At 34.9% G+C, this 27385-nt stretch overlaps 1 protein-coding gene across 1 annotated transcript; it reads left to right on the forward strand.

Annotated features, from left to right (window-relative positions):
• The first annotated feature begins 2647 nt into the window (after positions 1-2647).
• LOC147844036 (uncharacterized) lies at positions 2648-9438 on the forward strand. Its single transcript, XM_087253016.1, has 5 exons — positions 2648-2672; positions 2836-3228; positions 6030-6173; positions 6691-6755; positions 9180-9438. The coding sequence occupies exons 1-5, from the start codon at positions 2648-2650 to the stop codon at positions 9318-9320; spliced, it is 768 nt and encodes a 255-aa protein (XP_087109142.1). The 3' UTR covers positions 9321-9438.
• The last annotated feature ends 17947 nt before the right edge of the window (positions 9439-27385 follow it).

Consider the following 27385-nt stretch of genomic DNA (forward strand, 5'->3'; position numbering starts at 1 on the left):
ATGAGTGCATCATCCGGGAAATTAAAGTGCACTTATTATTTTTATAGTTTTCAGTGTGAACACACTACTTACACTATTTATACTACAAAATGGCGTAGAATAGTGCATAAGTATGCGATTTGGGACGCAGCTAATATTTTTAGTCCAGTCCAAATGTAAAAGGAGTCATCATTCGCCGTCACGTTTTCCAAAAATAAGATTTTCTCTAGGCTACTCTTGAAAACAAACATGAAGATGTTTCATTCAAAGTCAAGGCCTTGAATGGTCTAGCAAAGGGGTGCCCACACTTTTCCATATGGAGGGCTTGGTTGAGAGCTGTGGTCTGAAAGTAAATAAAGCAACCTGTATTACATTGAAGTTGTCATGGGTAATTTCCTAATTTATTTCATATCCATTACTAAAAAGAAAAAGATATTTAAAATCATATCTAATATTGCATTCTAAATAAAAAAAGTGTATACTATTTTAACAAACTTATTAAAATAAAATCTTTAAAAAACATTTAAAAAATCCAACCAATGGAGTTCAATGCTGAATAGACTAGTCATGCTGAACCTGCCTTTGTCTTGATTTGCATGCTGTTGTCTTCTGCTTTGTCCCCTATTCGTTAAGTATCAGTATGTACATTAAAAAAAAAAAAAGATTTATTTACAACGTTTAATTTCAGTTTACTTTTTTTTGTAGCTGAAAAAAACCTAATAAAAGGTTACATAGAAATGAGAATCTGTAAAGTCATTCCCCAACCCATCCCAATCATTTTCCCTCTGGCAGGCCAAATCAAAGGATTTAAAATGCCAACTTTGGCCCACGGGCCCTAATTTGGGTGTCTCTGGCCCAGCACCACAATATTTATCTGAGCTTTTAATCCTATACACTCCTACGTGCTTGTCTGATGCTGACCTTTTAACTGCTCAGTCAACGCAGCTAAAGTCTATGGGAGACTGGTCATTCCCTTTATTGGCACCTAATTGTGGAACATTTTACCTTCTGATATTCGCAATGCAGAATCCCTGAGTATTTTTAAATCATCAAAACTTTTTAGGATAGCTTTTATTTGATTTTATTGGACTTTTATATATATTTTTTGATCTAATATTATTATTTTATGTGCTTTTAAATATTTTTTTATTATTACTTTTTTTTTGCATTCATCCATGTGTCTTTTACTGCTGCACATTTTTTGTCTGTAAAGTGCCTTGAGATGTTTCTTTTAAAGGCCCTATATAAAAATAAAGCTTATTATGTTATTAATAATTAAGTTATTAATTTTCCTTTCGGCCCAGTCCCTTTATTAATCTGGGGTCGCCACAGCAGAATGAACAGCCTATTATTATTATTATTATTATTATTATTATTATTATTATTATTATTATTATAAATTAATAAATATTACTTTCGGCGTAGTCCCTTTATTAATTATTTTGTCCGGCAACAAGTTTTCCCCACTAGAGTTAATTTGACCTCACCACTTAAAACATATATACACTTGTTTATTTGTGTATCAAGTAAAATTTAAATTTCTCATTAAATAAGCCATGTTTATGTAGATGTTAAAGATTGAATGGAGTCAAATTGACCCCTTAATAATAGAGTTAATTATTATATAACACATTAATACATAAAATAAGTAAAAATAACATGCACTGAGATGTGTTAGATTAACAAGGCCATAGCAATTACATGTAAAATGAACCTACAATCAAATAATTTCAGAGAGAGAGAGAGAGAGAGAGAGAGAGAGAGAGAGAGAGAGAGAGAGAGAGAGAGAGAGAGAGAGTTAAATATAATTGTTTAAAATGCACATACTTTGTGCATCAGACTGAAACATGGAAAATATTTGATGCCTACGCATCTATTATTGGAATTTGTTTTCAACAGGTTCTTGCACACCACTAAAACCGCTGACCCAGATATCATTCATTGGACTCCCTCCACCTTTACAGCAACTACAGCAGGTTTGCAGCCACATATTTATACAACAAATCACATAACACATTGTGTGTGTGTCGCAGAAAATAAATGCAAATTTAATACAACTTCAGTTGTTATGAATTAAACTAGAAAACTGTGTAATTAGGAATAAATCTAAAGTTACAGATCACTTTTATATTTAAGGACACTTTTATAGTTATATTATAGTTATCAAAACCTTTTTATTCAATAGCAAACACCCTTATAGTGTAATTAAGAATATATCTAAAGTCTACAGTTTCATCAGTGCAGACTATTGATAACAATAAAATACATTTTTCCAACATGAACATTTTGCCCAATAAATTTGTTTGTGTGTCAGAAAATGTAAATTTGATCTAACTAGCAAACATCTTCAGTGTAAGGATGCATCTAATGTGCACAGTTTTCATCAGTGCAGACAATTTATCAAAATAAATAATTAAAGATAAATAACATTTTTAAATTAAAAAAATAACTGTTTTTTTCACTTCCAAAACATTTTCCTCCCATGAATTTATTTGTGCATGAAAGATAAATGTAATTTTAAATAAGTTAATGGTTAAACTATCAAGCAGTCCCAGTGCACCTGAGAATAAATGTAAAGTTTTATCTTTGCGTAACAAGAGGCGGAATCACACTGACAGTTAGACTCTAAAGAGCCACAAGCACCACCAGTCATTCTGATGTGGTCAACATGAAGCTTTCTATTGCCACTCTCAGTAAGTGATGCCTCTTCATATTTCATCTTTAACTATGCATATCTAATGTAGATATGTAGATTTTGTTCAGTGCAGTCTGTACTGTGTGATGTGTTTTTCTTTAAGCATGTGTGTGTTTGATTTTTTTCCCTTTGTTTGTCCTATCATTTCTGTGTGGATGTAGTTGCACTGAGTTGCATTTACTGGACGGTCTGTGGAAAACTGGTGGAGCTGGTGGTCAAACCTGGAGATAATGCGACTCTACACTGTGACCGTGAGAACTTTGGACAGGACATTCAGTGGGTCAAGATCTGCTCTTTTCAAATCCAGCCAATTCTGGTCGTCTCTGCATACAAGAGCCTGACAGAACCCGTCCCACGGTTCCATGTGTTATCTGACAATAGGCCTACTTCCAAATCCTATGATTTATTGATCGAGAACATCACTGAAGCAGACCTGTGTCTGTATTATTGTTCAAGTGAGGGAGAAAAGATTACCGACGAGAATGGAAAAATCACAGAGAGGAAGGTTTACCACAATGGTGATACGTTCACAAAGCTCACATTCACTACGCCTGGTAAGCTTGTTTCATACAGCAAATGGTAGAAATTAGGAAGCTAAATAATGTACTTAAAATAAAATTTATTTAAATAAATTTTGGGCGACAATGTGGCACAATGGGTAGCATGATCAAATCGCAACAAGAAGGTCACTGGTTTGAGCCCCAGCTGGGTCAGTTGGCATTCCTGTGTGGAGTTTGATGTTCTCCCTGTGTTTGCGTGGTTTTCCTCCATGTGCTATGGTTTACAGACATGCGGTATAGATGAATTGAATAAGCTAAATTGTCAGTAGCGTACAGTATGTGTGTAAATGAATGTTTCTTAGTGCTGGGTTGCAGCATAAAAGGGCATCCACTGTGTAAAACATATGCTGGATAAGTTGGCGGTTCATTCTGCTGTGGCGAAATGAAAGAGACTAAGCCAAAGAAAAATGAATGAATAATTAAATGTTGTTAACTGAAACAAAACATCACAACATCATTATAACTCAGTGTACAGAAGTAAATATGAATGAATGAAAACAATATAAACAAATAATAATAATAATAATAATAATAATAATAATAATTATAAAGACACACACAAAAAAGAAAACTACATTAAATATCATTCAAACTATAACTATAAATGTGGTGGGACATAGTGGGGAGAAAAAAGGAGTTGGAAAAAAATAAATAAATAAAGTGAACAAAAAATTTTTGTGGAACACAACAGTTTTGCAAGGTAACACAAAAGTATTATGAGTGAACACAAAACATCTTCGCGAGGGACTGAAAATGTATTCCGAGGGAATACAAAATTTAGCAAGAGAATGCAAAAACTTTATATATATTTTTTTTTTTTTTTTTTTTCTCCCAACCATTATTCCCACTACCACATCCATTGATGAAGGGTTGAAGTCATGACGGTGCTTTTTTAAATTCTACATTTTTAGCACCATTATTGTAAAAACTTGGTCACCATTTACTCTTAGAAGTAATTATTAAATGATTACCTTTCAAAAGGACCTATAGGGCTGTTGTATGGGTGGTGTTTTGTAACATCTAATTTTTACAAGGTGGGTCGTTAGCCCAATGCTCAACCCCCAACCTGGAGGACCAGGACATACACACATATTAGCCACACCATGTAAGTGTTTTGTAACATCTAATTTTTAAAAGGGGGGCAATAAGCCAACGCTCATCCCCCACCCTGATGGACCAGAACATACACACATAAACTATGGCCAATTTAGCTCACCCAATTCACCTATAGCCTTGAACCTTTCAAAAGGAACTATCAGGTACTATCAGGTATCAGGTGTTGAGTTTACATCTTTTCCTGGACAACATGAGAAGTTTGTGATTTAGTTTTTAATCTCAGTCATATAGATGGATTATAAAGAGCCAGTGAATTTGCAAGAAAATTTAAGAGACTGATTATTTAAAGATTTATCCACAAATTAAATTTTTTTATTTAATTCTAAAAATGAAATGTAATACAATTTATAGATGCTAATACTGGAGTAATAGAAATCGTATTTCTTTCCCTTCTCCAGATGACCCGCTGCAGCACAATGTCTGTCCTTATAATGCACACATTTTATTTAATAGATGTTAGAACCTACACTCTTAGAAATAAAGGTATACATGATCTGTCACTGGGGTGGTACCTTTTCGAAAGTTACAAATTTGTAACTAAAAGGTCCATATTAATACCTCAAGGGTACATATTAGTACCTAAAAATACAAAAGTATTCCTCTGAAAATTTTTAGGTACTAATATGTACCCTTAAGGTATTATTGTGGACCTTTTTCGAAAGGTACCACACAAGTGACATTATTTCTAAGAGTGTACTGTATGAGCTTTCTTTATTAGTCTGTGAAATAATTTTACATTTGAACAGGGGAACAAACTTGGATAACCAAAATATATGTCAAGTTTTCACAGGAAGCAAAGCACTGTTGTTTTAATTCAATTCAATTCAATTCAATTCAATTCAATTCAATTCAATTTAATTCAATGTTGAATTAAATGTTGTTAAATGGAAGAGAGAAAAGACATCCAGCATAAATGGTATCCAAAGAGAAATTAAGGTTTTTGATTCTGTGACAGAAAAGTGTGCAATGAGTATTATACACTATATTGTACATGTAAATGTACAATATAGCATACAGTATATTATGCGTATATATACAATATATTATGTTCAGCATAATTGAGTACACCCCATTTTGAAAATGAATATTTGTATTAATTTCTCAGTGAATATAGGTAATGTATTTTGGTGCATTTAAACAAAACAGATTTATTAAACAGATATATTTATTAAAATAATATTTTAGTCCCCAAACATATTTAGGAATTGACAGATAATACAATTAAATTCAAGTAAAATATTGTAAAAAAAAAATAATAATTACAACCTAGAAAATTTAAACTAATTTATTTATTCATTTATTTATTTATTTTTTTAATTTATTTATTCATTTATTTTAGTTTATTTTTTTGCTTTTCTTGCTTTCCCTCTTTTTAAATTTGTATTTGATATTTTTTGTAACATAAATTTGGATGTACTAGTTTTTGAACCATTATTGAAAGTTCCTTTGTTGTTGATAAGCTCCAGATTTAGCTTCAGTACTGACTAATCAAATGTATATGCAGAAAAATAATATCACATAGCTTCCTATTAAAAATATGAATTTAAAAGAGAGATTTGTGAGGGCTGTACCTATATGTGCTGAGCACTGTATAGCCATCAGTGAATCAAATGAACGAGTTAAAATAATAGAAAAGAGTAATATTATCAAGCGGTCATTAATAAACATTATTTCCTCAGTGTTGACCTCAGACAGTCCTCCGGAGTCTGTGTCTGTGTGTGACTGTTGGCATTACCGGCTGATGCTGCTAACACTGTGTCCTTTGTCTTCTCTTCTCTCGGCCATTTTGGCTCTGTGTGTCTACATCTGCTGCTGCAAGACAGGTGAGATCAGAAAGCACTGTTTCTGTTTTAAACATAGCAGTTGTGTGAAATCAACAATAAGCCTTGTGTTTAAAGAATTAGTTCACTTTCATAATAATAATAACAGTAATTAAAAAAAGAACAATCCAGAGTTTACTCACCCCCTTCCTATCCAAGATGTTCATGTCTTTTTTTATTCAGTACAGTTGGAAAGAAATGATTATTTTTAAGGAAAACATTACAGGATTTCTCTGAGAATAGTAGATTTCTAAGATTGATGACGAATAGTTTTAAATGATAAACTGCAGTTTTTAATGCATCTTCAAAGGGCTTAAAATGTGTTATTGCAGAATGAAACAATCTGCCATCTTAAAAAATTAACAACATTTTATTACAAAGCTTGACTAGCTCTGTAATATACAGAAGTCTGTATTTAGTAACATTTAGTAAAGTATAAGGACATTTAATTTTTTTGTGTAAACTAATCCTTGAGTACATTTGAACTAACTAATTAATTGTTTTTGTTGACTGTTCACAGATGTGAAGGAGCCTGAAGGTCATCAAAGCAGCTCTGACATGCAAAGACAATTGAATCCGGAACAGGTAAACACAGCACACAGATATGCAGAGAAGTCTGCTCTGATCTTGCATTAATGTGATCAGGAATATTGTATTTGCTTCTGTGTCATTTGTGTAACTGGAGTAATTATTGTGATACTATTTTATTGTATGTCATTTGACTAATTTTGCTTTGCTGGTGAGCCAAGGATGTCAATAGTTAGTTAGATAGTTAGTTAGTTTGTTTTCAAGTTACAAATACAGTGGAAACAGTAATAGTTTAAAATAGAAAACTATTTGATATAACATTTTATATTGTCAATATATTTTTTCACACTAAAATATTATTGGTTATTGTAATGGGTCTCAAACTCAATTGCAGGAGGGCTGCAGCTCTGCACAATTTTACTCCAAACCTAACCAAACACAGCTGATCCAACAAATCAAAGTGTTCAAGACTCTTTTGAACACCTAGATTATTTAGATCAGCTGTATTTGATTAGGGTTGGAGCAGAACTGTGCAGAGCTGTGACCCTATAGGAATTGAGTTTGAGACCTATGTTGTACTCCATTGTTGGGCTAAAATGTATACAGTCAATTTAATTTTAAAAACAATTAACTCAATATTGGGTTTGTCCATATTTGACGCAACTTTAGATTGCATGTAATACTGCTATGATTCAAAGCTAGTTTAATTTAACACTTTTATTTAGTTTTATCAGTTTCCCCCAAAAATATGAAGCATACTAATGTTTAGCACTGATATGAATAAACACAATTAATAATTGAGCACCAATAATAATCAAAAATATTGATAACAAAACTACCAATAAGCATTGTAGAATGATTTCTAAATTCAAATAAAAAAAATTCAAATTCAAATAAAACGACACAATATTACTGTTTTTATTATATGTTGCAAGAAAAGAGACTTTCATCATTATCATCAAATCTTTAACATTTGACTTATGCTGTACGTTGCACTCCTTATGCACAATGCACTAGTCCCCATATCCTACTGTATATACAGTTGTGCTCTTTGTGATCATACAAAATGCATGATACTTTTTTATTTTGCACTGTGCTGACTGAGTATAGTACAGTACAGTAGATCATAAAACAAAATTAAAGCTGAAATTATTAAAATAACCCCCTGCAAAAGTTTACACACCCATGATTTTGCAATACTGTGTTTGTGGATTCCCGATGATCTACGAGTATTTTTCTGCTTTGTGACTGTATTATTTTGCGATCCATCTTTTTGTACTGAGGATGATTGAACGACTCAATTAATAAACGGTTCAAACCCTCACAGAACGAAACACAAGTCAATTAAGAGCCAGGGGTGAAACCTTTAGAATCTGAAGATCAAGGTAAATTGTACTTAGTTTGTCTTCCTGAAAAAATGCAAGTATTTTCTGTCATTTCAGAAGGGCACACTAAAAGAAAAACAATGATATTTCAACAAAATAAGAAAATATGATCTTCATGATGTTTAAACGTTTTTAACCCTCATCTCTTAATGCCCCGTGTTTCCCTTTGGAGCACCAAAGAGGGTTTGAGTCTTGTCCTTGTTGTGTTTGAGTCCCGCAAATATCCTCGGAGTGAAAAGACAAATCTCACAAGAACAAGAACAGCCATCAAATTAACAGTTCAGAACAAATAAAAAGACTCATAAAAGCAATAAGAAAGCAATAGATAAATAAACAAACAAATAAAAAAAAACAAATAAATAAATAAATAAAACACTCATAGATCATCAGGAAACCACACAGTATTGGAAACCAAGGTCATGTTAACTTTTTAAAAAAATATAATTTCAGCTTTTTGTGTTGTATACTATATGTAAACTTTATGTTAAATATCCACCCCGATCTCACAAAGAAACATAACGTTTTTATGTTTTTTCAGTTAAGTGGCTAATTCAAGTTTAGTTGTGTGAAAATGAAATTTCATTCCTTTTAAAATTTTTTAAGCGAGGCGTGAGACCACAAACCACCTCGAAACCCAACCGTCACTGGGACATGAGCAAATTATGCTAAAATGTAAAAATGAAATGAGATCGTCACTAAATCAAAAAGTTACAAATTGTAGTGATATTAGTTAGAACCGTTTTGTATAAATTTTTGTATAACCTCTTCTAATTTTTCTAAAATTATTGACATTTTACAGATTCTTTAAGAGGTAAACGTTGGATATAATATAATATAATATAATATAATATAATATAATATAATATAATATAATATAATATAATATAATATAATATAATATAATATAATATAATATAATATAATATAATATAATATAGGCCTAAACAAAATTTATGTATATTTCATGATCTATCAAAATGGTGCATTTATATTAAAATCTTTTCTTTAGCAAATTTGTTCTGCCAAATCTAATGGTAATGAAACGCTATTGTGGAGCCTCTGGTGTTTTATACAAAATGACACAATGTTTCCACAGGATGCCAGTACAGAAATCTATTACGCATCACTAAACCACCCCAAGCGAGGAGGCAAACATCCCCAAGCAAGAAAGCAAAAGATCAACCGTCTGCAAAGCTTTGACTTCAGTGTTTATGATGGTATCAGAATGCACAACTAACTATGTCAACTGGTTTGGCCAAAATATACTCCACCGGGGAAAACAGTTATCAAACCTATTAAACCTATTAGTTATAATTGGCTTTCTCAGTTTTACGGTTACCTACACAATGAATAAACTACTGTACGGCACACACACACACACACACACACACATACACACACACACACACACACACACACACACACACACACACACACACACACACACACACACACACACACACACACACATATATATATATATATATATATATATATATATATATATATATATATATATATATATATATATATATATATATATATATATATATATATATATACTTACAGTAAAACAAAGTGCAACCAATAATATATTGATAAAGTGATTGATAAAGTGATACCTGAACAACCCGAGGAACATTATTGCTAAGGACAAAACACAGTTTAGCAGTCATTTAAATAATTATAAAAAGTTCCAAAGATTTCTTCAATAGGATCAACTCATTTATCTGTTAGAGTATTCATATTTTTATGATGATATTACCAAAGTGTAATCCAAACATTATACAAAACAACTATTTTTAACTATGACTTCTTTATAGTAAGTGAAAATAATATGATGAAAAATGTAGACTTTTTAAAACCTCATCTTCTAATGTCGTTTGTGTCTCTAATGATTGAAACATGTTATATAGTGATTTATGGTATTTGACATGTTGTAAAGATAAAACAAATAACAATTATAGTGATTTCCTTGGTTGCTACTCTTAAACAGTAGCCCTACGCTTTTCTTATTTAGATTGTTTGTCAAGAGCATTTCAAGAAGCAGACAAACAAAAAAATATTGTCTTGCATTACGAAATAATGTCAAAATTAGGTGGGTTTTTCCGTGGTTTTTGCATGGGGTTTTAATCTGCTAATGCAGTAAGCAAAATAATGTTATGTCAAAATTAAAAATAAGATAATTTTGCTTCTTTTAAGGAACAACTCACTTAATTTTGCTGCATTATTTCTGAAAAAAAAGGCAATATGTTTTTGTTTGTCTAGAAAATGCTTCTTGATTTAAACATTTGTCGATATTTGGACTAGAAACAAGACTTACTCCAAGAGTTTGCGCCATTTAAATCTCGAACTGATTTTAAATGCTTTGTTGTACCAAATGTATACAGCTTTGTGTTGTGGCGTGTGTTAGCAAGCAAGTTAAACATTTGACCGCCAAATCAGCACTAATCAGCATAATGTGTAGTTAAAAGACATTCTCCTGTGCATCAAGTGGAACACAATTGGCATGTTTTTGCAAGTAATCAATTTTCAGGTGCATGCGTGAGATTCAGAGCCCAGTTTTCTGACCCCATTTCAGCATCTGACTTCCTTCATCTCATCAGATATAAAGGTTTTACACGTTTCCATTTTTATGCTTTGAGGGCTTGGTGCAGGTAGAGGAAGTGGTGCAACAACATTGCCACCTGTTTCTTTGGACAGATATTTAATACAAGCGTAAATTACATAAAGTAAAAACAAATAAACAAAATTGTTTTACAGATGTAATTTTAGTTTAAGATAAGTATCTTTAAATATATCACAAGTACAGTCAAATATGTCATAAGTGTTATGATCACCAGTGATCAAAAAAAATTAGAAAGAACTAATTCATAAACAATCAATAAAACTGATAAAAAATAAATAAATAAACACTTGAAAAATGTGGAATAAATGTAAAACGCTTTTATCACCTGTAATGATTTAGAAGAGCAGAAATTCACCAACCTATTCATGTTACTGGTTTATGTTACGGATTTAAAGGGATAGTTCTCTCAGAAATGATATTCTGTCATGATTTACTTACCGTGCATTTGCGACAAACCTGTTTAGATTTCTTTCTTCTGTTAGACACAAAAGAAGATAAAAAATTAAATAAAAAATCTCAAGTTCAAAGTCAAAAATTCTCAAGTTTCCAAAAGTTGTGAACAAAACAAAACTGGAACTTTGCAATCACTTGAGGGAGAGTAACTTGTAAGTATTTTCATATTTGGGTAAACTATGATTTTAAGGTATTAACAATTAGAAACCAGATAAAACGGTCTATGAGCTGATTTTTAAACTAAATCTAATAAACCAGCTTTTCCTAGTGCGCCTTATTATAAGCAATTATGTACATACTAAGATTCAATGCGAAAAGTATATTTGTTGGCATTTCTAATGACATCTTATATTCCATTCATTAAAAATGATGCATTCTTATTTAACAGACTTTAAATTTGCTGGCAAGGCTTCAAAATCATTTATATTTTTGTAAATTTTACATTTATGTAATTAAAAGCATGTGGGTGTATTTGTATGAAGATTGGAGTTTGTTCTGTTTGTATAAACTAATAAATTTGTGTGTGTTTAAATATTTTTTTAAATAAATAATGTATTATAATTGATGTTGCCTCTAATCATTTACTTTATTCAAGCTTTTTCCCTTTCAAAGTCAACAGTGGCATTAAAAAAATTATTTTAAAGAATTATAACTGTTTGATAGTGACAAACCAACAACATTGTGAAATAAATCTCACAATAGTGCTGTAGTGCTGTCACCTCATAGCAAGAAGGTCGCTGGTTTGAGCCTCAGCTGGGTCAGTTGTCGTTCCTGAGTTTTCATGTTCTCTCTACGTTCACGTGTTTCTTCCGGGTGCTCCGGTTTCCCCCTCAGTCCAAAGACATGCGGTATAGGTGAATTAAGTAGGCTAAATTGTCCGTAGTGTATGAGTGTGAATGAGTGTGTATAGATGTTTCCCAGAGATGGGTTGCAGCTGGAAGGGCATGCGCTGTGTAAAACATAAGCTGGATAAGTTGGCGGATCATTCCGCTGTGCACCCACATGAAAATATATTAGTAATTTATATTAATTAATAAAATGTTTTTAACCACCTGACACCTCCAATCCACTGTAAAACCCAACAGTGAACTTTATCAAGTGAAATGAGTGTAGTTAACTAAAGAAATACTGAAAGTTAATTCTATTCTATTAAGTAGAGACTTAATAAAATGCCTCATTACTTTAACCTAAATAAAGTAAGTTCCCAGTACTCATATAGATTCGTTTTTTTACTCAAATGGTTTGTAGCAAACAGTTTGAGTTGCTTTAACTTATCAGGTTTTACAGTACTCTGTTAGTTTGAGTTATCTTGAGTTATCTAAGTTCACAGTACTCATAGGATTAGTTTTTAAACTTAAATGCTTGTTGCAATCGGTTTCCTCAAATGGTTTGAGTTACCTTAACTTATTGGGTTTTACAGTGTAGTGATAGAGGCTGCGCAATCAGCTAACACGTGGCTAGAATTGTTTTTAATATATGAACGGTATATGTTCCATCATCAAAAAGTATTGAAATATGTCCTCGTGTTGTACGATAAGTTGATATATTGATTATTGTGACACGCCTATCCATCACTATGATTCTATTTCTTCGTTCCCTCAATGAGTCCACACAGATAGATTAATACCATCTCTCAACCACAAGATGGCACCGTATGTCCACAAAAAAAGGTACAATCTTGGAGCATCTCTTGTTCAGGAAAATATGCTTGATGGCAGTACAGGAAATTGCACTAAACTAAAAAAAGGAGAAATCACTAGATGAAAGGGTTAAATTAATTACACAAACTCCTTGTCTAAAATGTAATGGTTTCGCATATTTAAAAAAATAATTGCTCCACTCAACTACAGAAAGGAGCCCTGCATATCTGGGGTGAAGGAATGAGGCACGCTTGAATTCGCTAAACAAGCCAATCCATCATCCTTTTTCATTTACACCTCCCTCCATCCCTCCCTCCGCACAACCCAAAAAGACTCTTCAGTCTCAAAGATGAAAGCAGATGAGCAAAATAGAAGAGGATTGACTGAGAGGGATAAAATAAAATAAATAAATAAAATTAAAAGACAGAACCGGAATAAGTGGAAAAGAAATGACAGAGGGTGGAAAAAAGAAAGTGTGGAGGATAAAGGGAGGGGGCTAGAGAGAAGGAGAGGGTTTTTGATCTGTCGTGTCTCGCAGCAGGAGGCCACTCGGCGGCCACTCCTGCAGCGTGTTTGCAGGGTGGAATGAGGAGAAGTAAAACGGCTTGACTTTCAGTTTTAGCCATTCCCTTTTAAACTCTGCTCCAATCAAAGCTTTTATTTCCCCAAGAGCCTTGTAATGCTATTGCCAGTCTAAAAGGAGACGGGTAAAAAAGAGAATGAGAGCGTAAGAGCTGCCGTTACTCACTCGAGAAGGTGGAAAGCGTTTAAATACACCTTCACTGAGTGTTTGTTCCTCTCCTGTGTGTGTGTAAGTCGGAGAGAAAATGCAGGCCGTAATTACTGAGAGCATATGGGAATGTTGTGCTGGATGGGAGGGAGGGAGGGAGATGAATGAGTAGGTGTATTATGGAGCTTGAAACACATGGAGGCTTCCTCTAGTAGCGCGAGGGCCACATCCATCATCTTCGGCCCCAGTTGAGCGCACAGCTCCCTGGACGCATATAGTGGCAGAGAGCCTTGCACTTCAGTTGAGATCCACACTGGAAATGCTTGCTCATTTCAGTTCAAAATGCTCACATAGCATTGCTGGATTACCAGATAGTTGACCGCAGGAGTGAGTAGAAGACATAAAATAAATCAGTGTGTGTAGGTTCGATATGCAACAGCTTGATATCAACATAGCTGATCATTAATTCACTAAAAATATTGCATTGGTAATTTACAGTATGGCTTTGCTTAAGATTTCTGTTTATTTTTTTCCCCAAATGCAGCATTAAATCGAAAAACCTGACACACACTGTGGGCTAAAAATGAAATGAAAAAGAAGTGACAGAAGTGTCCGGTCCTGTTCAGAGAAGACCTGCTTATTTCTGTCTATTTCCACCCTGAGCAATCCCTGCTCACTCCTCAGCTTTGAAGAGCAATCCACATTCTCTCCACCTGGCAAGAGCACAATGCAGCTTTTCTGGGTTTTTTCCTGCTGTTTCCGAACACAAACACAAACCTGCAGGTCTGGCAAAATGAGCTTATTGTTTTAAACACACCAAGCAAGCAGTGCTATCTACAGAAAAGGACATGCACTATTACTCTTCTGTCCTGCAGTGGCGTATTCCAATCAATCTTAAAATCTTGCCCATTTTTGAAATCTTAACTTTTGAAATCTCCAAAATGTGAAATTTAAAACAACAACAGGAAAAAGTGACAGTTTTGGAATTCCAGATATCCTGTTTACATGATGTGCTATATCTATCTTTGCAGGCATTTCTTCATGTTGATGTAATGGAAGCCAGCTGGTGAATGCTGTGTGGGTAAAGCCAAAGACTCTAGAATACACAAGATGTGTCACTCGTATTGACTTTATTCTGCAATGTGAAAGTTAACTTTATTATGTGATAGTTTTAGAACTTCTGACTCAATTGTCTATAGAAGGTATAGGAATAATAAACTGCAGTAAACGCTCAAACTACAAACAACTGTGATTCTGACAATACATAAAAAATAAAATAACACTAAGAAAATAAAAGTGTGCAACATCAAGCAAGATAACAAACTGAATGAAGTAAATTAAACCCAGTGGTGGGAAGAGTCCTAAAAAATCCTACTCATGTAAAAGTAATATTACTTGCCCAAAAATGTAGGGCAAGTACTGTAAAAGTATCTGTTGTAAATACTCATTAAAGTATGAGTAAAAAGTAGCCCTTTTAAAAGTACTCAAGAGAAGTGAGCGGCGAGTATTACACTGTGAAAAGATTTGCATTTGGTGGTTTTATTCATCATGCAGTGGCCATTCATCATCATCTTCACATCAGGGAGATGCAGTCTTTCTGTCATTGTGTGTAAAGATTTTGGACATCTTTTTGGACACTTTTAATGCTTCCAAACGTGCTGCATTTATAAAGTGCCTATGTCTTGAGGTTGTATAGCATGATGCAATTTACTTTCTATGAGATATTTGATTGGACAGGAATCACTGGACTGATTTTACTACTCAGCCAATCCCCATGGAGAAGAAATAATAAAGTGGTGAATAGTGACTGTAAGTTGAAGGAAAATATTGGAGTAAAAGAACCGATACAGCACTAAAAATGTATTCAAGGGAAAGTAAAAGTACACATTTTTATAACTACTTAGTAAATTACAATTTGAGTAGTTGTAATTGGTTACCTTACACACTCAGAAATAAAGAGACGCAAGCTTTTACTGGGGTGGTACCTTTGTAAAAGCTATAAATTTATACCTAAGAGGTTCATATTAATACCTCAAGAGTACATATTAGTACCTAAAAGGTACAAACGTGTTCCTCTTAAAATTTGTTGGTACTAAGATATACCTTTGAGGTACCAATATGGACCTTTTAAGTACAAATGTGTACCTTTGGAAAAGGTATCAGCCCAGTGACAGCTCACCTTTATTTCTGAGAGTGCACACCACTGATTAAACCGAACGTCTAGAGCCAACAAAGTTCCAAGACTGCTCTCGCTCATACATTAAAGAATATTGTGAATTGTTTTGAATGGGGAAAATGTAATGGCCAAAATGGCCACACTAGCAAAGGAAACCCTGCCTTCTAATTAAGGAGCCAATCATTGATTGATATAGACTGACTATTCACTGGGGCAAGGGCTCAGTCCATATTAGAGTTCTTTACAACAGTTTCTGCAGCTTCATTTATATGAACCCTCTGGGGCCAGCAAACACACTGGAATCTTAGCAAACACTTGCCTCACAGGCATGAGAAATGAAGCTTGAAATCTCTAACTCCAACTACACTGGAAAACAAATGTTCTCTGGTTTTGTAATCTGTTTGAAATTAACTCACAGTAAGGCAGTGGTTTCCAAAGTGGGGGTCGGGACTGCCTGGGGAGTTGTGGGACAATAAGGGGAGATTCTTGTAGATTTCCAAAAATCTAATTCATTTGATTAAAGTATTAGAGTTACCATATTTTATCTATAAAAAAATGCAGTTATTAAAATAGTATTAATATAGTATTAGTATTAAAATAGTATTAATAATTAATAGTTCATTAAAAAACAACAACATGCAAATAAAAAGCCTTTAATTTTTTTGTAACCCCTGGTGTGATTTTTATTTTAAAACACATTGATTTTTTGGCACCAGGTAAAATTTTCTGACACCCTTATGGCACTCACATACATTGAAAATAAATCCAGGCCACAACTGAACATGGAGGATGGTCTTCGACTCCAAGTGGCGTTCTTCAAAACTAAATGATGAATAGACTTAGGCCTATTAGTATGTGTGCACTAATTTGTAAGGTTTATATATTTATAACCACTTTAGAAAACATTGAGGGTCACACATCACTGGCATTGTTATTTTGGGGGTCGAGAGCTAAAATGATCTGAAACCCTGCTGTACTGTAAGGTCCTGTCTGTCCTCATGAAATCCCACCTCTGCAATTCAAATGCAATAAACATGACAGCAAGAACCACACCCACAATCTTGTACACAAAGGTCGTTGTCATATTGAGCGGAGAATCACTGTCAAGAATAAGTAAGCAATCATATAAGAAGACCAGCGTGAACGGACACATCGATATTCAGAGGATGATATTGTGTAACACCTTGTATTGATTCTTACTGTAGGTTCATAGTTTGATTGACAGGATGACATCTGATCGTGTCCTCTTTCACAGTGTGCAGGTGATGTTGGACTGAAGTGGTTACAGCTAAGACTTTAAAACTTTTTTTATCCATTTAAAATGATTTTTTAAACATAAAAATGCATTTTATTTGGCCAATAGAGTGGATAAGATTAGCAGTTTGAACATGATGTGAACTTCCCTGTCCAGCACATCCCAAAGGTGCTCTGCTGGATTAGGATCTGGTAACAGTGAAGGCCATTTGAGTATACTGTGTGAACTCTCTGTCAGGTTCATGATACCAGTCTGAAATTCGTCACATAATATGGCATCATCCTGCTGGAAGTAGCCATCACAAGATGATCACACTGTGGTCATAAAGGGACGGACATGGTCAGCAATGATACTCAGATAGCCCATTACACCACCACTGGTAGCCTGAACCAATTATACATGGCTGGATGGATCCATGTTTTCATGTTGTTTATTCCAAATATTGAGTCTACCATCTCAGTGTTCAAGCAGAGGCTCATCTTTCTTTTATCGTCTAATGTTGCTGAGCTCTTGTCAATAGTATTCCTAGTCAGCTTTTCTTTTCTGACAGGAGGGTTAGTTGATGTTGTCTTCTGCTGCAGAAGCTCATCTGATCAAGGTTCAAAGTGTTGTGTGTTCAGAGATGCATTTCTGCAGACCTCAGTAACTTGTGGTTATTTCAATTCAAACCAGTCTGATAATTCTCCTCTGACCTCTGGCATCAACAAGATGTTTTTGCCAATAGAACTGCCACTCACTGGATATTTTCTAACAGGAAAACATTCTCTGTAAAACTTAGAGATGGTTCTGCTTGAAAATCCTAGCAGATCATCAGTTTCTGAAATACTCAGACCAGTCACTTAATGGGACAGTTCACCCAAAAATCAAAATAGTTACACTTTACGTGTTAAGTTTCTGTTCATCAGTTTTTTTCTACCATGAAAGTGAATGGTTACAGGTTTTAGGCTTTCTACAGAATATCATTTTTTTGTGTTCAACAGAACAAAAACTTCTTAAGGGCAAGTAAATACATTTTTGGGTGAGCTATCCCTATATAAAATGACTTTTTACCACATTCTGATGCTCTGTTTGAACTTTTTTCTTGACCACATGTACTAAGTTATTGCCATCTGACTGACTGACTTGAAAGTTTAAAAGAAGAAGCTGAACAGATATACTAATCGAAGAGTCCTCAGAGAGTACATTCAGAAAAGTTGAACTGATTCAAAGGTGTGTCAGGATTCTGCCATTTTGGTCTTGTTAATTCTTGTTTTGGTGGCAGATTCCGGACAGTAGTCCTGTCATGTCTAATATGTTGTACTTGGCTCAAATTTTCTCGGGTTGAGCACTCATATTTGCCATTATTTTTTGTCTTTGTCACTGTATCAGCGCCATCTTGACCGTGCTCAGGCTGAGCGTGTTTGAGATGCACGCTCTTATCCTGGTGTTATATGTGTTCTGTATGCAGTAGGGATGGGAAGATTAACCGATATGTATCGATACGCGGTTATGCGCGTGCACGATGCGAGTGCATCGGTTGAGCAGCAGAGGATGAATGAAATTTTGGAAGCAAATCGAGATGCATCGGTTTTTGCGAGATGCATCGATTTTTCCGAGATACAGCTTATATTTTTAATATAGAATGTATTTTTTATTTATTAACAAGTGTTGTCAACCTGTTTTTGGCGCATAATTTAATCGACCTACATAAAGTAAGCCTTAGCAACGGATTTGCGGATGTGCACACACTACAACTCAGTGTATCAGGTGTGCGGATGAAGCTAGTGGTGCGCCCTCAGAAAGCGCGAAAAGCAAAACAAACATTTTATTCCCCACTGAGTTTTAAATCTAAAGTATGGCCAGCAACATTATGGATTTAAGGATGGACGACATGACAGGACAGATGCAATTTGCAAAATGTGCCGCGCATCTGTAAATACGCGGGCAGTATGACTATATCTCACTTGAAGCGGCGCCACGGTGTTGTTGTGGAAGCATCTTCCAGTGTTTCTGCATCCCCGGCTTTCGCACTGCTTCAACCAGCTCCAAAAGTGGTGAGAAAAGCATTGCAAGTTTTTTTTTTTTTCCATGCGCAACAGTTCTGCTCGCTCTACGCCAATAACGAATGCTATTGCATTGTTCATCTGCAAAGATATTCAGCCTAGTGTCACGGAGAACGAAGGTTTTAAACACCTCCTCCTGTTAATTTTTATTTAATTATAATAATAATATTAATAATAATAATGATAAAAATAATTGGGTGTCACGGTGGCACAGTGGGTAGTTTGACCACCTCACAGCAAGAAGATTGCTGGTTTGTTATATTTTTATTAGCCTGTTGTTTACAGTGACAGTGATGTTTCAAAGCAGCATAACACTGCTAGTTCACAACCTTAAGTTTTGAATAATCAGTGGCAAAATATATCTTTGTAAAACTTGTTTTCATAGTTGAAAAGTTAAATCACAATTCTTGTTGTGCAATGCTAATTTTATTTATGTTGAAAGAGTGCAAATATATACATATTTTTTTAATATATATTGCACTTATACATTCTGTTTATCTTGAAAATACTTAAATAATATGTGCTATATGTTCTAAAATGGCCCTCTACTGTAAACTGACACTCTGGCTCTGAGAGAAGAGCCAGTTTGTAAAAAAAAAGTCTTGGTTTTGCTTGGTTTATAAATAATCAAACTCATTCAATGGCACAGCATCCTCTTTTACATAATCTCATAAACTTGATTTAATTAGTTAGTGCTGAAATATCGCATCGTATCGTGATATGGGTGTGAATCGTATCGTGTTGCATCGCAATATGTCACAAATGTATCGCTAATATATCGGATCGTATTCTTTGTATCGAGATGCGTATCGGATCGGCATTATAGCTTAGATGCCCAACCCTAGTATGCAGCATACTGTTTCATTCTCATCGTCTCAGTATTGGTTTCAGTTGTCGCTGGGATGGAACATGCACGTTGCATGTGTAAGTGCACGTTAAGTGTTTTCATTTAATGCATGCTTGTGTTTTGTGATCTGTTTGTGTTGTTGTCTAAGCACATGGCTCGGTGTTTACATTGTGGTTGCATGCTTTAGTGTTGTTTCATGTGAACATGCTGCTAATGAGTTCTCTCATTGGCTGCGCGTTTTAGTCCTGTTTTTCTTTGTCACGTGCCCCTGTCTATTGTCTAGTCCCACCCTCTCTGTGAACCTATTATTAGTTTATTATGTTCACCTGTTTGTTTGTCAATTATTTCTCCTTTATTTCTCCTGTTGTTCTTTGCCAGTTCGTCGTCGTTTATCGCCTTGTCCTGTCGTGTCTATTCTTGTTCCAGCCCTGATCCTTAGCCTGCCCAGTCAAGTTTGTTTGTTTATTTGTTTTGTTAATGTTTTTCCCCTTGGGGTAATTTTTGTTGTGCTATTGTTTTATAATTAATAAACCCATTTTTTTGATTATATTTAAGTCCTCACTCCGTTCCCTTTCCAGAAACCTTGACAAGGTGTGGGCACATTAGTTTTACATAGGAGTTGTCTGTTTGTCAGCAGGGAGAATCTGCATGACCAACTTGAACCAAAATGCTAGGGGAAATTTTTCACCCACACTAAAATGAATAGATTATGTCAATGAAAACCCAGCAGGCCTAGGACGTCAGCAAGACGTCAGATTATGACATTATACCTCAGTGTCGTGGGACATTGCATTTTGTTTGGAAATAAAAATTTGGTTGACGTCGAACATATGCTGCATTTTGGTTACTTTCCAATCTAAAAACAACCAAACATAAATGTCTAATGATGTTGCAGCTTGGTGTTGTGTGGACGTTAACATTATGATGTCTGTCAGATGTTGGATTCTGGTTGCCATACCTGATGAATAAATGTCAGTATTTGACGTCAATATGACGTTGGTAGAAGATGTCTGCTCAACAGTGGATTTTGGTCACTTTCCAACACAACCTAAAATCAACATCATTTGATGTTGTTGTTAGACGTCAAAATAACATTGCCCTTAGATGCTGGCAATCTAAATTTACCCTAACATTAATGTCTTATGATGTTGTCTGTCTGCTGGGAATACACCTAACAATGATAAATGTAACCAGAGCTTCACTTTTATAAACAGAAGCTATCAAACAGAAAGGACACTTCTAGTCTTGCCATTCAGAAAAAAATGTTACTGCAAACAATAATAACAAAGAAGCAAGACCGAATAGTATAACAATGTCTTCTACAATCATCATCACCCCCGAGAGACCAAAATATACAGATGACAAATAGAAACCTGTTAAGGAGGGTGAGGTCTGTTTTACCTTTTCCTCCTGAGCATAAACAACAGAGACAATCACAACCATCTGGTGTTTCCAAACTAATAGAAGTAGAAAGTTACACCGTGGGAGTTACGCAGAATGCACTGTGGGTAGAGTAGGAAAAGAAGAGCGGATAGAACGAAAAACGAAGGCGCTAAAGCAGAGAGGAGGATGGTGTGATGGAGACATAATCAAGCTGATGCAATCATTACAGTTGGCATTGTTGCAAATTGCAGTGCACAAATATACCCCAGTAAAGCTCCTGAAAGGCTGCATGATTCACATGGACGGTGAGTTCAGGGGAATGTAGGTGTCTGTGCTCAAAGCAGTCTCAGGGCTAACAAACAAACTCAAATCCTCTGCTCAAGTGCCAGACTTCTCTTCTTCGGCGAGCACTGGCCTCGTCAATCCCTCCCTCCTTTTCTTTCTGCATGCTAAACAGCCTCAGGTTTAATTGTCCCTGGAGTGGGTTTTCAGCTGTTCATTTATAATGCAGAGAGGTTTTGCCAGGAACTGATAACCTTTACATCAGTACAGAGAGAAAAGAAAGAGAGAGAGAGATAAAGAGAGAGAGAGGGAGCCAGAGCAGGAGGAGGAATAAATGAATGAATGAATACAGAGGGAGAAAAAAAACAACAGAAGGGGCAAATCCAAAGATGTGAAAGCCAAAAGAAGCATGCAGGGGTTGAAATGAACAAAGGAGACAGTATTAGTATGTGGAAAGCGTGTGCGTCTCAACATGAACAGGGGTGAAAAAGAGGACGTGATTAGAAGGAATCTATGTGTTTGTGGGTGTATGAGTGATTAAAGGTAACTGATACTGCAGGCTGCATGTGTTTGCCCAAGAGACACACATGCAGAAAAAGAGCTGGAGATAAATGACAAAAGAGTGTGTGTTTGGGAGAAGGAGATGAATGAGCCGGACCTTGCTCCTTCCGTGCTTGTGAGGGAAATCAATGTTAATGAGGGAGACTAGCATGGCAGTGGAAGCTGATAACAAGAGAGCGGTTAACGGTTAATGGAATAATGGCAAAGCAATGACAAGCCCAGGTAACCATACTCCTGAAGAGGAGCTTGATTTTTATTTTTTTTAAAAGGCTTGTAAAGTACTATTGAAAATCTGATGCAAGAACATCAATGATGAGAGAATGATGACTTGAATGGCTTCCAGAGATGTTTTATGTCTGCACAGTCACAGAAATATAGACGTTAGTCATGGTGGTGTAATGTGTACTTTTTGACAGAAAATATTTGAGGCTTTGTGGGATAAAAGTACAGAAAAAAGAAACTATCTATCTATCTATCTATCTATCTATCTATCTATCTATCTATCTATCTATCTATCTATCTATCTATCTATCTATCTATCTATCCATCCATCCATCCATCCATCCATCCATCCATCCATCCATCCATCCATCCATCCATCCATCCATCTATCCATCTATCTATCTATCTATCTATCTATCTATCTATCTATCTATCTATCTATCTATCTATCTATCTATCTATCTATCTATCAGGGTTGCATGGTTTACTGATACTACGGCAGCACCGTGATACTATGGCACCAAAATAGTTGTTAATAATGCCTCTGTAGTTTGTAAACAGTAGTATCGTCAATAACAGTCGTTGCATGTGGAAAAGTCACTAAAATGCTCATACATTTGTGCCGGCAAATAATCAATAGATCACGTTATTTAACTTTAATTTTAACAGTCTGCATTAAGGCTGCAAAAAATGGGTAGAATTTGTGCCTTTTGGATGCTAATATCTGTTCCTGTGAATATGATTTAGCAACAATGTTCGCGGAAATCTCAAAAAAAAAGAACTCACTAGTGACAAGTGAAATTTGATATTACATTGGATTCTTACCTGATGAGACTGAAAAAAAAAAATACAATAGAGCAAAAATAGCAACAGGAAACACTAAGAAAAAATATTTTTACACTAAAAAGTCTCTTCATGTAACAAATTTTGTTTTGTTTTATTTTTTTGTTGGTTAGTTATTTAGAAAATATACAAAAAGAATGCATAACATTTGAGGTGAAATGACGTGTCAAAAAGCATCTGCGGCATACAGCTGAACCTGTTTCGATGATCCCACAAGATTGGTAAACTATCGCATGTGCACATCTCCTGCGGGCCAAATACACGGCCTCGCGTGTTAGGTCTCACAGCACACATGCATGATCGTTTTTCTTTGTGTCAAAGCTGCTTCTTCACGGATTCTTCTCTTTCTTTTCACAAAAATTTTCTATTTCTAGATGCATTCGACTTGAGCCACGGCTGCAGCTGGTGGTCAGTGAGATTATCCGAGTAAAGGTGGGGCAGAGTTGAAAACAGAATCGTCTATTGAGACGGGTCATAGTTTTCTGCAGTCATGACAGATCATATGGTGTGATTTGTTAATTTATTCATTGCAATAACATCAACACAGTCACGGTATATACAAATAAAACAGAAAATGCCTGTACAAAAATTAATAAATAAATAAATTATTATTTTCAATAATAAGGGGATTTTTAATTAACTTGAAGTATTATAAGTATTATAGTAGTGCGACACGCTGGCGCAGTAGGTAGTGGTGTCACCTCACAGCAAGAAGTTCATTGGTTTGAGCCTCGGCTGGGTCAGTTGGCATTTCTGTGTGGAGTTTGCATGTTCTCCTTGTGTTTGCGTGGGTTTTCTCCGGGTGCTCCGGTTTCTCTAGACAGACAGCTAAGTGATATGACACAATGCATAAACATGCATTAAACAATTATTCTCAGTAGTAAACATGTGTTCGCTGCCTCAATACAAACCTACAGGTGTCTGTTGACTCATTATAAACATATGTAGCAAATTTCACAACAACATACACATTAAAAAGATACAGTTAAACAGACCATATGCTTCTTCAGGGAGTGATGAACAAGCTTAGAATCTGTTTTTCCTAAATTTTGTGTTCTGATGACCAGCTGTGATAAATTGCGATTCTGCATGCCTGGTTGCATTACCAAAGAGCTCTATAACGCTGGTGTTATTGTCAAAATAAGAGTCCTACATACAAAGAAAATACAATACAAGCTTAGACAAATTTACTGTAAGAATCATTGTAGCCTATCAAATGCTGCCTGGGGCTTGTACTGTATATAAATGATGCTGTTTGGATTGTCACAGTTTTGTTCAAATTTGGTCAGGAAACAGGAAACAGGAAACAGTGGTGTTTGAGGCTTATGGTATGTCATTTTTATGTACTGAAATCGTGTTATACAGCTACTGTATGTATATAGGTATTCAGATTTTAATCCTGTATGGGCCCTTTAAAGTATCCAAACAAAAACAAGGCAGGAGAAGGCTGGAAAACATGGAAGTTAAACCCTATTCAATTACCGACCACAAAGTACTAAAAAATAGGGGCTTAAATACACAGGGATCTAACAACCTAATGAAGATACAATTAGGCAGAGACAACCAAAAACCTTGACAACTATTGGGATGTAGCACAGAGAACAAATATAAGATATATTGGATCAAAAACAGAAGCATATTTGGTTATTTAATGACATTAGCATTAGCAGGATTGGGGCTCTGTAAGTGATCATTTCCACTACATCACAAATGTCTTCATATAAAATATGAAGTAGAAAACTCATTGAGTACTCAGAGAAGCTCCAGCTTTCATTGTTTCATTTGACTAACTTAGAGAATGATGTGTGAAAGGACAGATAACTACAGGAAAAAAATGAACTGTGAATTCATGAATATAAAGAATGAATCAAACAGTTTTAGAGGCATGTAATTCTTCAGTATTTATATAGATTTCTATATTTTTGGCTTGAATTTTTTTTTTTTTTTAGCTTTTTAGCAACGTTTATATCAAGCATTACTTCACTTGCACAAGTGCTGAGTTGGAGAAACATACTGTGTTACATAAGACTGAGAATGCTGTACAATACAGTCTTTCCAAGTTTGTTATGAGAATGAAACAAATAAAAAAAAACTTTGCTAAATAGCTTTGTCTGTAATTGTAGGTGAATCACTAACTGCTACCAAATATCCCCTTAAAGGAACACTTCTCTTTTTTGGAAATAGGCTCATTGTGCAAGTACGCTAGAGTTAAACTGTAGAGTTTTACCATTTTTTTAATCCATTCAGCCTATCTCCAGGTCTGGTGGTAGCACTTTTAGCATTGCTTAGCATAAATCATTGAATTGGATTAGACCATCCTTCAAAAAAATCCAATAGTAACTGGATGCAGCCTTTATGATGCAAGCTGAGATTGCATCTCTCAGAGGTGCAATGTCAGACACAATGCACTCAATGGAGCTAGTGACGACAGTGTCAGGGGTTGAGTTAGGTGAGCCCATTAAAAAGCATTGCATGCAGCTCAGATTGCATCTGCACAGTCTGCAGCCAGACCCCTCTTAAAAAATCCAATAAGAGTTTTGATCATTTTCAGATTTAAAGCTTTACTCTTCTGTAGATACATACTAAGACTGATGGAAAATGAAAAGTTGCTATTTTTTGGCATGATGTGGCTAGGAACTATTCTCTCAGTCTGGCGTAACAATCAAGGAACTTTGCTGCTGTCGCATGGCTGCAGCGCAATGATTTTATGCAGCAACTGAAAATAATCCACAGCTAGGTAACATCTTTGTGTAATATCAATAAAATGATCGTAATATAAATGTTCCTTGATTATTATACCGGAATGACTAGTGCAATAATAAATAGAGAGAGATCGGCAGATATTGACTAAACAGATTAAGACTGTTTGACTCTAAGCTGGTCCTCAACAACCAGGCTGCGGACAGGTACCGGTCTGTGGATCAATTGGTATTTGGCCACACAAGAAATCATTAATTATTTACGTTTTATTTATTATCTGATTCTGAACAATCTTTTAATTTGAAAAATCTTTTATTTTAAAAGATGACCATATTCTGTCGCTTACATCTCGGTCACTTGAGCGACCAAATTTAACTCACAAGCAGCTAAATGAGTAAGAAACAGACATCTTTGGAAAGTTTCTTGCTAAGGGGAAAAGGCCCAGCGAAAGACCTGCAAACTGCCAAGGAGTAGATCCAAAACCCATTTGTCAACAAATCAGGTGAATCCAGCATGTTTATGCATAAAGACCAACTGTGAAAGAGACCAAAATGAGAAATGATGGCAGCCTTTTAGCGGCCGTTCGCATATCACATTTTTTCTAGAGTTTGCGCAATCTGTTATTTCCAATGGAGGCCTTCCAGACGCACCCAGTTGAATGAATGCCGAGAGTGTCGACATTGTCACTTGACAATTTTACTGTGAGTCAACTGCGGTGTTAAAAAATTTGATGTTTACCGGCTTAAAGAAACATTACAGTTTCTTTGTACTGTTGGTTCTATATAGGGTTTAATTGGTTTTCCTATGATTACAAACCAAACAACAGCTGAAAAACTTAGCATAATGTCATTTTTCTGCTGTTACTTACTGTTATAAAAGGTTATTATTAATAAATATATTTTGATCAAACAACTGCTTGTTAAAAGAAACATTGGTGGTTGACTCATATCTTCTTTCATCAATTAACAAAGAATCTTGCTCATTTATAAAGCGCACATTTAGTTCACAATAAATAATACATATTGCCACATCTAATTAATAGTACTTCATATTTACTTAATCTATAAACAGAAGAACTCTATTCCTTGTTGAACTTTATTATTTGATTAACTTTATTACTTGCTGATGTGTAAATCATTGATTAATGCTTTAGTTCTTCATTAGTCTTACCAAGATTATCTGTGCATTAGTTAAGCATGAATTAAAGCATATTATTATTATAAATAGAAACAAAAGTACACAGTAATACAGCTGTTACAGAGACAAACTAGTATTTGGCTAGTCACATAGTCTCAGCATTGTGCTTTCTTAGACGACCAAAAGGAAACTGATTTGACAGAAGTCAAATAAAAAAATGCTACTTTAAAGTTATTTCTTCAAATAATTTGAGATAAAGTACTTTAGCACTGAAAAATCCACTATTAATATTAAAACATTTCATAGACTGAAGGAATGTGTGTTTAGACGTTGCTAGCACTCCACGCCTGGTGCCAGTGCTCAAAGCATGTCTGAGATTGTCTGTTTGCTCATGCTAATGTT

The sequence above is a fragment of the Danio rerio genome, chromosome 5, assembly GCF_052040795.2.
Source record: "Danio rerio strain M-AB ecotype USA chromosome 5, GRCz13ab, whole genome shotgun sequence".
NCBI classification, from domain to species: Eukaryota; Metazoa; Chordata; class Actinopteri; order Cypriniformes; family Danionidae; genus Danio; species Danio rerio.